General features: G+C 45.2%; 1 protein-coding gene across 3 annotated transcripts in view; it reads right to left on the bottom strand.

Annotated features, from left to right (window-relative positions):
* COL6A6 (collagen type VI alpha 6 chain) overlaps positions 1-15927 on the bottom strand; it is a 336531-nt gene that overhangs the window by 227241 nt on the left and 93363 nt on the right. For all 3 annotated transcript variants that reach the window (XM_030206331.1, XM_030206323.1, XM_030206339.1), the window contains one exon: positions 13306-13893. In XM_030206331.1, coding sequence (XP_030062191.1) covers positions 13306-13893 — 588 coding nt within the window. The remainder of the gene's footprint in view (positions 1-13305; positions 13894-15927) is intronic.

Here is a 15927-nt window from a genome sequence, read left to right as displayed (position 1 = left end):
TAAGCGCTATCGTCTTCACTGGTCTTTATTATGATTTGTAATTCCTAAGGGATTGAACGCAGAGATAGAGTGGGCGTCTTTCCTTTGACAGCCTTCTGTGATTGGTAGATAGTGAGATCAGCTGATGGTTTAAATATTTGGAGTTCAAACACTGGCACCATCTTGACTCTGAAGTTTAGGTCCGCAAGATGGATCTGGCTTAGCAGCGGGTAATGGGGTTCTTAAACTTTTATGGCTCCTGTTTAGTGTGTGGAGACTTTGTTAAGACATTTTTACATGCAATTTTAGTTTTCTTTCAGGCTTACCACTAGCTAACAAGGAAGTACTGCTGGGCTACTGCAGCAGCCCGGCAGTAGTTCCCATCCCCAGTGCTACAAAATGTTTTTATTTTTATAGCGCCAGTGTGTACTCAGTGGTAATCAGGCAGTGCCATGTGACCAGAGGGGTGCCGCAGAGACCCATGTGGCTGTGGCTGTGTGTGTGTGTGTGTGTGTGGGGGGGGGGGGGATGTTTGCTGTGGAGACCCATGTGGCCCGGGTGTGGGGGGGTTCGAACCCAAAAAGTTTGGGAACCCCTGGTTCAGTAGTTAAAATGGGACCTGAAGTGGTGATCATGCTGATACCCTCATTCCATGCTTCTACTCTTCTTTGAGTTGATTTGATTTATTCATTTTATAATTTGCTTCCCACAAATAAATGCATCAAAACAGTTTAATTTAATGCATGCCAATCATCAAAGCTTTAGATTCTGCTGCTTAGCTTTGAACATAGAAACATAGAAACATGACTGCAGATTAAGGCCAGATGACCCATCCAGTCTGCCAATCCTCTGCAACCCCTAATTCTTCCTGTTCCTAAGCGATCCCACATGCTTATCCCATGCATTTTAAATTCTGGAACAGTCCTAGACTCCACCCAGGGCCGGTCTTAGGCCAAGGCGGCCGCATAGGGCCTCACGCCTAAGGGGGCCCCGCGCAGCGCGCCTCAGCCTCCTCCACTCTATCCCGCTCCAGTATTTAAATTTACATCTGACGTCGCAGCAGCTGCGCAGCGTCAGTGAAAGTGCTGCCCGATGTCTCTAACCAGCCTTCCCTTCGCTCGTTCATTCCCTCTCAGTGTCCTGCCCTCACAAGGAAATGACGTCAGAAGAAGGCGGGGCACTGAGGGAATGAACAAGCGAAGGGAAGGCTGGTGGAGAGACGTCAGACATCGCTTTCATTGATGCTGCACAGCTGCTGCAACAGAGGTAAATTTAAATACTAGAAGATTAAACCAGAGAAGAGGGCGGGCAGGTGGACATGGGAGCGGGAGGGATGGGGAGAGAGGAGCATTGATCAATGGAAATGGATGGGAGGGCAGGGCCCAGGGAGAGAGGAGAAATTGCTGGACATTGAGAGGAGGGAGAAGAATTGCTGGATATGGATAGATGGGGGGAAGGGGAGAGAGGAGCATCGATGGACATGGATGGGAGAGCAGGGCCCAGGGAGAGAGGAGAAATTGCTGGACATGGAGGGGAGGGCAGGGGAGAGAGGAGAATTGCTGGAAATGGATGGATGGATGAGGGAAGGGGAGAGAGGAGCATCGAAGGACAAGGATGGACATGGATGGGAGGACAGGGCCCAGGGAGAGAGGAGAAATTGCTGGACATGGAGGGGAGGGCAGGGGAGAGAGGAGACTTGCTGGATATGGATGGATGGAGGAGGGAAGGGGAGAGAGGAGCATCGATGGACACGGATGGACATGGATGGGAGGGCAGGGCCCAGGGAGAGAGGATAAATTGCTGGACATGGAGGGGAGGGGAGAGAGGAGAATTGCTGGATATGGATGGATGGAGGAGGGAAGGGGAGAGGAGATTTGCTAGATATGGATGGAGGAGAGGGCAGAGGAGAGAGGAAAGTTGCTGGACATGGATGGATGGATGGAGGGGAAGCCAGGGGAGAGAGGAGAGTTGCTGGACATGGATGGATGGAAGGAAGGGAGGGAAGACTGGAAGGAGATGCACATGGATGGAGGGGAGGGAAGAGAGAAGAAATCTGGACATAGATGGAGTGGAGGGCAGGGAAGAGAGGAGAAATGTTGGGCAGGAATGAAGGGAAGGAAAGACAAAGGAAGGAGATGCACATGGATGGAGAGGAAGGGAGAGAGGAGAATGCTGGACATGGATGTAGGGGAGGGGAGGAAAGTAGATGCACATGGATGGAGGAAAGTGAGGAGAAATGCTGGATATGGATGAAGGGAAAATTGCTGAATTTAAGGGCTAGATCGGAACACTTTGAAGGCAGATGCTGAAACTGGAGAAAGGATAGGGACAGGGCTACAGAAGGTAGACAGGACACATAAGGACACAGGAGGATGATGGACATGGTGAGAGAAAAAATATCAAATGGAAAGAAGACACTGCATAAAACAGAAGACACTGGGACCAAAGCAAATAGAAAAACTAAATGATCAGACAACAAAGGTAGAAAAAAGTATTTTATTCAGAATTTATTAATTGGAATATGTCAGCTTTTGGAAATGTGCATCTGTGATATTTTGCATGTACGTTTCAATTTTTCTAGTATTGCTGCAAGCTGAGTCTGACTTCTTGAGGTAACTTTCCAGTTCAGTATTTTGCCTTCATATCTGTTGTGTCATGTGTTTTTCATGTGTGATCAAAGTGCAGTATCCTGCTAGAGTGTAGTGTTTGCAGCCCTTTTTGTTTTGTTTTGGTTTTTTCACGAGGTAGTGTATTGGTGTTTTAGAGCCTGGTGTAATTACAGTTCTGCCTTTCCACGCATAAGGTTGTAGCTCGTCCTGTCCTTGGAACTAGTGCTGTTATGGTTTAGTAAGGTTATGAGTGTGTTTTTGCAAAAGTTTGTGTATAGTGTTTTGCAGTGGAGAGATTGTGTGTCCGCACCTCTGACCCCCCGGGGTTATGAGAATTGGAACTACTAATTGTAGTGGACTTGAACTGAATACTTTCTGGGGAGGGGGGGTTTCATGATAGCATTGTGCTTATTATTTCAATCAGTTTTTCTGTACAAGTTTAGCTTCATTTGTCTTTATTTGAGATTTCATAACTTAAAAATCTTCTAAAAATTGAATAATCTTATCAATGGGGTGGAGCTGGAGCGGGTGTGGGGCTAGGGCGGGGGCAGGGCTAGGGCAGGGCGGGGCTAGGATGGGGCCCCACCAAATTAATCTGCACAGGGCCCCGCACTTGCTAAGACCGGCCCTGACTCCACCACCTCCACTGGGAGGCTATTCCAAGCCTCCACCACCCTTTCTGTGAAATAGTACTTCCTTAGATTACTCCTAAGCCTATTCTCTCTTAACTTTGTCATATGCCTCCTCATTCCAGAGCTCTCCTTCATTTGAAAAAGGCTCTCTTCCTGTACGTAAATGCCCTTGAGATATTTAAACGTCTCTATCATGTCTCCTCTCTCCCTCCTCTCTTCCAGCATATACATGTTGAGGTTCATAAGCCTGTCTCTATAATTTTGCGTTCAAGATCGCTTACTAATTTCGTAGCCGCCCTCTGTACTGACTCCATCCTGTTTATATCTTTCCGTAGGTGCGGTCTCCAGAACTGTAAGCAGTACTCCAAATGGGGCCTCACCAGAGACTTATACAACGGCACTATCACCTCCTTTTTCCTGTTGGTCATGCCTATCTTTATGCACCCAAGCTTCCTTCTGGCTTTGACCGTCGCTTTTTCTACCTGTTTGGAAGCTTTAAGGTCATCAGACACAATCACCCCCAAGTCCCGCTCTTCCTTCATACACTGAAGCACTTCACCCCCTATACTGTACCAATCCCTCGGATTCTTGCGACCCAAGTGCATGACCCTGCATTTTTTGGGATTAAACCTTAGTTGCCAAATATTGGTCCATTCCTCCAACTTCGCTAGGTCCTTCCTCATGTCATTCACACCCTCCAGGGTGTCCACCCTGTTGCAGAGTTTAGTATCATCAACAAAGAGACAAACCTTACCAGACAGCCCTTCCGCAATATCGCTCACAAAGACGTTAAAAAGAGCCGGCCCTAGGACCGATCCCTGCGGTACTCCACTGACGACATCCTTTTCTTCAGAGCAAGCTCCATTTACCACTACCCTCTGTCTCCTACCATTCAACCAATTTTTAACCCAATCAGTTACTCTAGGTCCCATACCGAGGGCACTCAATTTATTTATCAGTCACCTGTGCGGAACTGTGTCAAGGGCTTTGCTGAAATCCAAGTATACCACATCAAGCGCCCCTCCCACATCCAACTCTTTGGTCACCCAGTCTAAGAAGACAGTCAGATTCGTCTGACATGACCTGCCACTAGTGAAGCCATACTGCCTCGGGTCCTGCATTCCATTTAGTTCAAGAAAGCTCACAATCCTCCTCTTTAGAAGCGTTTCCATTAGCTTACTCACCACTGAGGTCAGACTGACAGGTCTTGGTCTGCCAGACATCCATCCCCTTTAGCCTTTGTTTTCTGTAGCCCTACCCCTGGTCTTTCATTCGTGAACACAGAGCTAAAATAATTGTTAAGCAGTTCAGCTTTATCCTTATCATCTTCCACATATTTCTCTCCCTCAGCTTTGAGCCTCACAATGCTAATATGGCACTTCCTCTTGTCATTTACATATCTGAAAAAGGTCTTAACCCCCAATTTTACTGTATTTGCTATCTTTTCCTCCATTTGCTGCTTTGCTTTCCTGATAGCTTTTCCAGCTTCTTTTCGCTTATTTAGGTATTCTCGCCTGTCTTCATCTTTCTGAGTCATCTTATAACGTGCAAAGGCTAGCCTCCTTACCCTTATCTTTTCAGCTACTACGTTTGAATACCAGAGAGGCCTTCTTTTCCTCTTACTTTTATGTAATTTTCTAACGTAAAGGTTAGTTGCCTTTAATATAGCTCCTTTCAGTCTTGCCCATTGCTGTTCTACATCCTTCAGCTGTTCCCACTCCGCTAACTGTTCCTTGAGAAATTCCCCATCTCGACAAAGTTAGTTCCTTTGAAATCCAGGACCTTCAATCTCGAATGAGCCGTCTCTTCTGTTTTAATATTGTACCATACCATACGATGATCACTAGATGCCAAATGGTCTGCCACCTTGACGTCAGAAACGTACTCTCCATTCATAAGCACCAGGTCCAGAACAGCTCCATCCCGCGTTGGTTCCGTTACCCACTGCTGGAACAATTCCTCCTGTAGGGAATCTAAGATCTCTTTGCTTCTAGAAGACCCCGCAGCCGGGGCACACCAATCAACATCCGGCATATTGGTCACCTATCAGTAGTACTTCCCCTTTCCTAGCTATCTTACGGATGTCTTCAATTAAGTCCCTGTCCATTTCCTTCGACTGTGAGGGTGGTCTGTATATCACTCAGATATAGATACATTTCCCTTTCCCTCTTTCCAGTTTAACCCACAGCGCATCTTCCATGCCCCACATGTCCTGCAGTTCTGTCACTTGGATATCATTCTTAGCATATAAAGCCACACCTCCACCCTTTTTTCCTACTCTGTCCTTCCTGAATAGATTATAGCCAGGTATAGCAACATCCCAGTCATGGTTCTTTGTGACCCACGTCTCCGTGACCGCCACTAAATCCAAGTCCGCTTCCATCATTGTAGCCTCAAGATCTAGAAGTTTATTTCCCATACTACAGGCATTGGTATACAAGGCTCTCCAGATTTTACTCTTTTTATTCTCTTCTATAGAGGCATTAGATGTCCTACCTTCCTTGGGGTTAATTATGACTTCGTGACCTTTTATACCCATCCCATCAATTTTAGTTTAAAGCCCTCTTTAGTACTTTAGCCAGCCTGTTGCTGAAACACTCCTTCCTTCCTTCCTTGACAGAAGGACAGCATCACCGCTCAGTACCTCTTGGAAAATCATCCCATGGTCTACGAAACCAAAGCACTCTCGTCGGCACCAACCACGCAGCCACGCATTTATCTCCAAGATGCGAGCTTCTCTCATTCAACCTTTACCTTCGACAGGGAGGATCGATGAGAACACCACCTGCGCACCTAGATGCTTAACCTTCTGACCCAAAGCCATGAAGTCTCGTATGATATGTTCAGTAGGATATTTAGCTGTATCATTTGTGCCAACATGGATGAGTAACATAGGATCGTGGTCTGTAGGCTTGATGAGTCTAGGCAATCTTTCCACAATATCACGAATCTTGGCACCAGGCAGACAGCACACCTCTCTGGACAACATATCTGGCTGGCAGATGGGTGCTTCGGTACCCCTGAGAAGTGAATCTCCAACCACCACTACCTTTCACTTTTTCTGGGCCAATTGTCTGGCTGTGATGGCATTTTTGGTCATTGTTTCTTCCTGCTTTTTAGATGTTTCTAGCTCTTCTACCTCCAGGGCTGTGAACCGATTCTTTAGTTGAATAGAAGGTGGAGTTGGAGTATTGATCTTGTGGGTCTTGGTGACCTGCTTCCAGCTGTGCTCTGTCTGCCCAAGATCTTCTCTCCCTTTGCTGGAAGTCCTCAATGTTTTGACCTGCGTCTCCGGGACAAATTTCTGGTTGTCCCAGATGTTTCTTAGTCTTGCCACTTTATTATAAAATAGTATACTTGTTTTTTTTCTGCTTATTGATGGTAAGTATTACCCCAGCGAAAGCAGATTGAACCTGATTATTTTTATGTGCCAGATTCATTACTCTACACTTATCCACATCAAACTCATCTTCCAGCTTTTTGCCCATTTGTCAAATGTATCTAAGCCAGGGGTTCCAAATCTGTCATGGGGGATCTTTTCAGCATACCCATAGTGAATATACATGAGAGAAATTTGCATGGAAATCTAATTGGCTGGGAGTCACCCAAGACAGATTTGGGAACCCCTATCTAAGCCCGTCTGTAAAGTCAGTACATCCTGTTGCGAATCTGAAGTGTAAAGGTTTGGTGTCACCTGAAATAAAGCAATACTGCTAGTTTCCTATTGCCAAATCATTGCTAGGAATATTGAATTGCAGTAAAAAAAACAAAACAGAAGCCTGTAGAGTTCTTCTTTGCACATTATTGCATTAGAGCATGTGGCTTTTCTAGTTACACATTCATCTATTTTGCAGCACACTTAAATTATTATCCTTAAACACTGTCTCTCTGAAATTGAAAATGACCTTTCATTTGAGTCCCAGATTGAAAACCTTTAAAGACCCATTTCGCACAGAACACTGAAGTAGGAAGTGGGACATCCAGGTTGGGATTTTCAGAATTCTCCCATTATTTCACAAAAAGATCTTAATGTAATTCTTGCTAAACTATATCAATCATGTTTTCTGTATCAGGTGTCCTCCCAGTAGCAAAGCAAGAAGGTAATTTGTGGGTGGGCCAACAGGTAGGATGAGTGGTGCATCAGTGGGTATGCATTTCCTCTTCCCTCTTTCCCCCACCAAATTTCAACATTTAGGCCTAGATGCACTAAACGTTTTTCATCGTTAAATGAGCCCTCAGGGAAGAATTTCCTATCCTTTCCATGCACTTAAGCCTATTTTCCGACGACAGTAGCAGCTAACGAAAACGGAATGGAGATGAGCAATTAGTGTGAAAACCCCATTGAAACGACATGCACTAACCTTTTCCGATTGCCTTTACGCAGGAAAAAGGCAGGAAATCTAACGAGAGGTCTGGACCTCTCGTTAGGACAGCTCCGTGCCAGGAAAAATCATTAAGTGAAAAAATAAACAAACTTTGAGCCAATCCCAGCGCATTAGCAGAGCTAAAAGCGCTGTGATTGGTCCAAAGGACGTCAGAAAACACATAAAAAAATAAAAATAAAAAAAGGATCGGGAGGGGGCAAGGGCGCTCATCAGGAGCGTCCTGTACGGATGGCCTTGCCCAACCCCCCGCTGCTCCCCACTTTCCGCCGCTCCCCCAACCCCGAAAAAGCAAAATTCAAGCAGCCCCTGCCCCCCTCCCTTCCTCACTACTCTCTCACCTCAGCTCCGCCTCCCGACATCCTCCGCCCTGTGCACCGCCCCCTTTTGGGGTCGTCGCCGCCATTCCCCTCCTCCATCGGGCCCCCCTCCCTCTTACCGGGCCCGTGCAGCGCCTCTCTCCTCTGTCCGAAGGCGCTGCACGGGCAAGAAGAAAGCTGATGCCTGCCTTCGGTCGCGCGTCTTTCTCCTGCTGCGCCCGCCCCTGTCTGACGTCAGTAACCTACGTAGGTTACTGACGTCAGACAGGGGCGGGCGCAGTAACCTACGTAGGTTACTGACGTCAGACAGGGGCGGGCGCAGCAGGAGAAAGACGCGCGACCGAAGGCAGGCATCAGCTTTCTTCTTGCCCATGCAGCGCCTTCGGACAGAGGAGAGAGGCGCTGCACGGGCCCGGTAAGAGGGAGGGGGGCCCGATGGAGGAGGGGAATGGCGGCGACGACCCCAAAAGGGGGCGGTGCACAGGGCGGAGGATGTCGGGAGGCGGAGCTGAGGTGAGAGAGTAGTGAGGAAGGGAGGGGGGCAGGGGCTGCTTGAATTTTGCTTTTTCGGGGTGGGGGAGCGGCGGAAAGTGGGGAGCAGCGGGGGGGGGGGGGGGGGAGGGGGCAAGGCCATCCGTACAGGACGCTCCTGATGAGCGCCCTTGCCCCCTCCCGATCCTTTTTTTTTATTTTTGTTTTGATTTGGGAGCCATGTGCTTGTGATTTGACTGTGTTTTGACTGTTTGTGGCATGCGCAGAGCAGCTAACATAACGCTTGGCTGCTCTGCGCATGATTTGGGGGCCGATTAACAATGTGTATTGTGATTCTTTGATACATTGTACGTTTCAAGACCGATCTCAGCATGTGTGACTTTTTTTTTTGGTGCATTTTTCGTTATTTTAAAATCGTTAGGGACTTTAACGTTTGTAATTTTTTTACGTATGGTTGGTGCATCTGGGCCTAAATGCATGAGTGACTTCCATATCCAAAACTGGATAATGAGGGTCGTGTAAGGACAATGTTACTGCTAACTCCAGACTCCGTTCCTTTTATCTTGCTGCACCATATGCCTGGAATAGACTTCCTGAGCCGGTACATCAAGCTCCATCTCTGGCCGTCTTCAAATCTAAGTTAAAAGCCCACCTTTTTGATGCTGCTTTTAACTCCTAACCCTTGTTCACTTGTTCAGAACCCTTATTTTATCATCCTCACTTTAACATTCTCTTATCTCTTGTTTGTCTTGTTTGTCTGTCCTAATTAGATTGTAAGCTCTGTGAGCAGGGACTGTCTCTTCATGTTCAAGTGTACAGCACTGCTTACGTCTAGTAGCGCTATAGAAATGATAAGTAGTAGTAGTAGTAGACAATGTACTGCAGGTTTTTCAGTGGGTGGATTTAATGAGGAGTGTAAATAGGGTTTACATAGCTTTTACAGAACACACAGGGCCTCTGAGTCATATGTTTAAAGACAGGATGTAATTAAGCAAGTCATTTTCTAAGTGCATGAATTAATTAAAAGTTTCCTCATGCTTTTTTTCTATCTGAACACTGATGGATTTTGAAAGAAATACATACATTCATTTACACTTGCCCTTTGGGCACACAGTATTGCTAGGTTAGTTTACACATATTTGCTTGAATTTTCAAAAGATGTCTATCAATACAAACTCTGCCTTAACCCATCCCTGACTGCACTCATTGGAACAGTCCTAAATTGGTTCACTTCTTTCTTGAAGGATTGGACATTCTTGGTCACACTACTGTCCTCAGAGTTCATGACCTTTTTTCTTTGGAGCCCCTCAAGGCTTCAGTGTTGGCACCACTGTTGTTTAATATCTTTATAAGCCCTCTCACTATGCTAATAAAAGACTGAAGGATTAAGGCTTTCTATGACGTGGATAATATTGTTTTACTCGATTTCTTTGATCCTGCACACATAGATCTCACCAAGATTCAAAAGTGCCTGGACGTCACCTCTGGCTGGTTATGCAGAAGAAGTGCTGTGAAAGGACTTCCAGAGAGGGAGAAATTTTCTCTGCTAAGACTTTGCTTGGAAATTGTTTTTAAACTCGGGGAAAGTTAGACTCAGGGCTTTTTTTGAGGGGGTACTTGGGGGTACTGAGTACCGGCACCTTTTTCATTGTCTGCTAAAATTGACCCATGGCCCCAAGTTTTAATTGAAAGAGTTCAGTCTCTACACACCAATTCTGCCTTGTCATAGGTTCTGTGACTGGTTGCAGGAGGCCTGGCTATTGTGGAATGGGTCCCTCAGTGATCACTCACCCCTGAAGGGTGGCCTGGCATTTGAGTACCGGCACCTATTTTGCTAGAAAAAATGCACTGGGTAGACTTATTGGGTAACCTCAAAGACTTTATTTTAAGTTACTCTGCTCACTTAGATAAGGAGTTTAAGAAATAGCTTTTCTTAGTATAACCCTGGCTTACACCTCAGTCACGACCATTGGCTGAGCTCCCCGGGTCAGGTACCCGAGACCAGGGTTCACAAAAACAAAAGTTGTACTTCGATTGAGCTGGGCACAGGCTGGTGCCAGACTAACTTCGGTAGGCCGAAGGGTACTATTTCTCCAGGTACACTTTATCTCACTCACTCAGAAATATATTCAGCATCCTCAGTGATAAACTTCAACTTGCTTTACTAACAATAACTTGGGAAAAACAGTTCATGGAACACATCAACGTAGTCTGAACATTTCAGGACATCAGATGGTCACAGAACAGCTTTAGATATTTATACCAACGATTTCAGGGCATGCGAAATCACAATCATAAGAACATAAGTGTTGCCATTCTGAGGCAGACCAAAGGTCCATCAAGCCCAGCATCCTGTTTCCAAAAGTGGCCAATCCAGGTTACAAATACCTGGCAAGATTCCAAAACAGTATAATACATTTTATTCTGCTTGTCCTAGAAATAAGCAGTGGATTTTCCCCAAGTCCATCTTAATAATGGTTTATGGACTTTTTTGGGATCTTGTCAGGTTCTTGGGAACTTGATTGGCCGCTATTGGAACCAGGACACTGAGCTTGATGGCACCTCAGTCTGTCCCAGTATGGCAACGCTTGTGTTCATATGTTCTTATGGATCTAAGGAGGGAGTCCAGAGGGATGAGCATCCCTACAATGTTTTGAGAAAAGATTCTATGTTTCTCCCATACAAGTTTTTGGTCTTTTTATCTGAAGGAGCATCTCAATAAATTGTGTTTTGTTGAGAGACTCACCTGGACCCTGAACTATGCAGTAGAGAAGCAAGTAGAGGTGGAGGACAGCATCCTAAAAAAGGTAGGGATTTGTGGGTTATCTCTCTTCACACCAATAAGTCCCTAGGGGTCAGGAGATTGGAGTTTGCCCCTGTCCTTTTCTGTAGGCTTGGACTGTAAAACTTAGTTACCCAAGTGTTACATATGGAAGCTAAATTCCACTTGCAAATCTCATTGTTCTATCCACGGATAAGCTTTTAAAAATTACCCCTCCCTCAAGGCTATATTTTTCTACTGAAGTCAAGTTGGCTACATCTGTTTCTAAGTAATAAATCTGGGTGAAAGCAACCCACAAAAAATTAATATAACAAGATAAAAGTAATATTGCAATTATAAATTCAGCCAAGACAGACTGATTAGGTTTGGCCTTTCACTGAGACCAACTCAGAGAGATTGATCCAGTCCTGATTTTACTCCATGATGTTCTGATCTCTCTAAGAAAAGTTAGACTAAAACCCCATGCAAGACCAAGGCTGGATTAGACTGTCCGTTATTCTATCATTTTTAGCTATAATGCTATAATGTTCTACTTTAGGTATGCTGAACTATTCCCCATCCCCCCATCTTTGCTTTCTGTGTGTTTCTGTTAGCCTCTACTATCAGTTACATGCAGGAATGTTTCATCTGACTTTTAGACCAAGTGGTATTTCCTGTCATTGGTCCCTTCCTTTTTTCTTTTCAGCTATTCTTTATATAATTAGCCTGACTTTTTATAATTACTAAAGCTACTGATGTTAGATTTTGTAAGTTTGCTATTATTTTTCCACAACTTGCTGCAGATACAGGATCCTGTGCTGGTGAGTAATAAAAGACATTTTCTCTTTCTGATTCCTGTCTAACCTTTTTCTGTGGTCAGAGAATAGCATAGCCAAACACACACAGCATAACACCGTGCTGACCTGGATGAGCTGGCAACCTTATCACTAGTTTTAGTTTTTTGTTCTAGTTTTGCAAGCCACAATGGTTCTGAAATGGTTATGAAATATTAGGATCTTTGTATACAGGATTGTATCTAAATAGGGCTGAAACATTGAGGGGTCCTTTTACCAAGCTGCGGTAACAACATATGTTTTTGACATGCACTGAGGCCCCCTTTTATCACAGTGGGTAAAAAGATGTCTTTTATTTTTAAAGAAATAGCCATATGGCAAGTGAACCACTTGCCCAGTGACCATTTTCAGGGGTAGCACTTGAGGTGGTGGTAAGGGCTCCTGCACTAACCCAGCAGTAACTGGGAATTGATTACCGCTGGGTAAACACTGGCACTACAAAAATTAAAATATTTTTGTAGCACCGGAAGTAGCATGCGCTGGGGGTGGGAACTACCGCCGGGCTGCAGCGGTAACCTGGCAGTAGTTCCAGATTTTCGAGCGGTAAGCCCACGTTGGGCTTCCCGCCACTTTGTAAAAGACCCCTTAAGTGCTGTTCTGTAAGGGTCACCCTGGAAGCAGACCTCCTCCCTGTTTCATAGGGCCTGAATATATCAGCTTTGCAACACACCTGTATGGACCCCAATGACTATGATAGATACGAGATTCAGTGTAGAGAGACCACACAAAGGTGGAGGTGCACTTGATCCCCACGAAGAAACAGTCCAATGTGGAGCAAAAAGGGAGTAGGGAAGGTAGGCTCTTTCCAATCAGTGAGGGAGACGTATGAATGGTAAAACAATTTATTGGATAATATCAAAAAATGACTCTACACAGCTGTGTTTTGGCGCCGAGGCGCCTTCCTCAGGAGTCTTATGATAGGATGTCATGTATAAAGCTGTATATGGCTTAGGTGGAACTAAGGTCCACAATCAGAAATGAAACAACTTCTGCGGACAGTCAAAACGGTCTCAGTCAAGCCTATGGGCGTCTACACAGTTAACACATGCTAAAAATGCTAGCTTGCCTTTGTAAACAGGGCCCTTAGTGATCAAACCCATGACCAACCCTGCACACTTATGCTTTGCACAGAAAAGGAGGTTATTATCTTTTATGAGGCACTTTAATGGAATTTTAACCAAACATGAGGGTCCTTACTTTTGTGGAAGCTGCCCAGTAGTCCCTTAATTAGATAATTAGATGTAAATACGGGTTACAAGAAAATTAATTATTTTACCTTGAATATGGGTCTCCACTGAAGAGCACATAGTTTCCAGAAACTGGCTGGATATATCCGTCAGGTCATCAAAATCTTCAAGGTTGAACATAAATTTTTCTATGGGTTTGCTTGCAATTTTCTGAAGTTCGTCAATAACATACGAAGTGATTCCAATCGTGTAGATAGAGATTCCCTTGGCTTTCAGCAGTCTGGCTGGTTCTTCAATTTCATCTTCAGATTGGCCATCTGTGATGAATATAACCACCTGAGGTACATTCTCTTTTGCTCTACTACCAGCCAACTCTGTAAAGTATGTTGTCCTAACAAAATCTAAGGCATTCCCTGCATTTGTGCCACCTTGATGGTAAGTCAATTTCTGTATTCTTTCTAAAATTTCACTCTTAAGAGAGTACTGATTGAGAAGAAACTCTTGGAAGTTCGTGGACGAGAACTGTGCAACCCCAACTTGGACTGCATCTCTACCAATGTCAAGACTCGAAACCACCGTGTACAGGAAGTTCCTCACGTGCTGAAAGTTGATTTTCCCAATGCTTGTTGAGCTGTCCACAAGAAAGACAATGTCGGCAACGGTGGCTTTCCTGCAATCTGGAGGAGAGAGAAGATGTGAGAAATGCTTTGTTTTAAAGATCCCAAACAGGGATCAAAGGATATTCAGAGACTTGATGGCTGAACATCGATGCCAGGGAATGTTGAAAGAATTAAATCAAAAGGGAAAAACAGTTCAGTGACAATATTTTTAGGGGCCCTTTTACTAAGCCGTGCTAAAAAGTGGCTAGCGTTGTGTTTAGCACTTGAGTTTCCCATGCAATGTGGCCATTTTGAATGCGGTGGTAAAATGGCTGCATTTCCAATCTTTTTCTTTAATGCCCACGTGCTAATTTCCCAATTAGTGTGTGGCCATTAAAGCGGAAACCCTTACCGCCATCTATTTAGAAGGCACGAAGGGCTCCCACGCTAACCCCATGCTAATTGGGCAGCGAACAGCAATGTACCTGTGCTACCTGATTAGCAAAGAGCACGCCTACTCTTCATCCATAGATAGGCCTATTTTTAGCACGGGCTTAGCGCGCTGATGATGGGCACACTACTGCGGGATGCCTTGGCGCACCCCACGGCAGTCCTTTTTGCCGCGTGGTAGGCACTTGCTACTGCCTACCACAGCTTAGTTATGGGGCCCCTAAGCCTCTACAAAATGCAGATTTTTCTTTTTGCAAATATTTTCATTATTATTGTGTAAAATCTGTACATTTACAATAATAGAAATTATTGGGGATTACTTATCAGAAAAAATATCAAAAGCTGGCACATTTTACAATGTTTTTTTTACAAAGCTGCTGGTTAATTTAAAGAAGAATGAGTAGAAGTCATTATTGCTAACACAGAGGTCCTTTTGCTAAGCTAAGCTATGGTACAAAATGGCTTTAGTGAACCCTTGTGTGAGTTTTTATCCCGTGCACTAAGGCCATTTTTACAACAAAATATCTGCCTTTTCTATTTTTTGCATTAATGGCTATGTGCTATGTTGCCATTACAAAAAATAACCGAGCAAACACTTACCACCACCTGTTTTGTAGGTGGTAAGAGCGTCCGTGGTAATCCTGCGCTAATTAGTTAATAAGCGTTAATGTAATGTCAACTCTCTCTCTCAAAAAAAAAGAAAAATATTTTTTTACCGCACAAACATTTTGGCAGTTACCGCAGGACGCCTCAGTGCATCCCATGGTACGCCATTTTAAGTTGAATTAGGTGCTTATTACAGTAGCTCCTAATGCAGCTTAGTAAAAGGGCCCAACAGTCTTTATCCGCCATTTTCTATATTTCTATGGGCCCTTTTACTAAGCTGCCTTAGGCGCCAATGTGCACGCTGTGGGATGTGCGCAGGTGTCCTGCGGTAACTGCTAAATGTGCATGTGCTAACTGCCCACTAAAAAATAGTTTTTGAGAGGGCGTGTCATGGGGGGCAGAGAGTGAGCCTTCCTGAGCTAAACAGCTACCCCCAGATTCTATATAGCACGCCTACAGTTACGTGCGATTCTGCACGTAAGTCTAGGCATATTCTATACAGTGGTGTAGCCAAGGGTGGGCTTGGGTGGGTCCAGGCTCACCCACTTTGGGCTTAGGCCCACCCAGTAGCAGCAGACCTATGATGTGGCTGGCAGGGATTCCCAAGTCCCACCAGCTGAAAACTCCCAACAACTGTCATAGTAACAGTAACATAGTAGATGACGGCAGAAAAAGACCTGCACAGTCCATCCAGTCTGCCCAACAAGATAAACTCATATGTGTATCCTTACCTTGATTTGTACCTGCCTTATTCAGGGCACAGACCGTACAAGTCTGCGCAGCAGTACTTCCCGCCTCCCAACCACCAGTCCCGCCTCCCATCACCGGCTCTGGCACAGACCGTATAAGTCTGCCCTCCACTATCCTCGCCTCCCAACCACCAACCCCTCTTCTCCCCACCTGCTCCGCCACCCAATTTTGGCTAAGCTTCTGTCCCTCCTGTATACCTTGTAAATAGCAGATCTTCGCCTGCAGCGAGCAGCAGCTGATACATACTACTCACACCGGCCCCACAGCCTTCCCTCTGACATATTCCTACCTATGCGGAAACAGGAA

The sequence above is a fragment of the Microcaecilia unicolor genome, chromosome 1, assembly GCF_901765095.1.
Source record: "Microcaecilia unicolor chromosome 1, aMicUni1.1, whole genome shotgun sequence".
NCBI classification, from domain to species: Eukaryota; Metazoa; Chordata; class Amphibia; order Gymnophiona; family Siphonopidae; genus Microcaecilia; species Microcaecilia unicolor.
The sequence above is the reverse complement of the archived record's forward strand: the minus strand, read 5'-3'. Positions and strand labels throughout refer to the sequence as shown.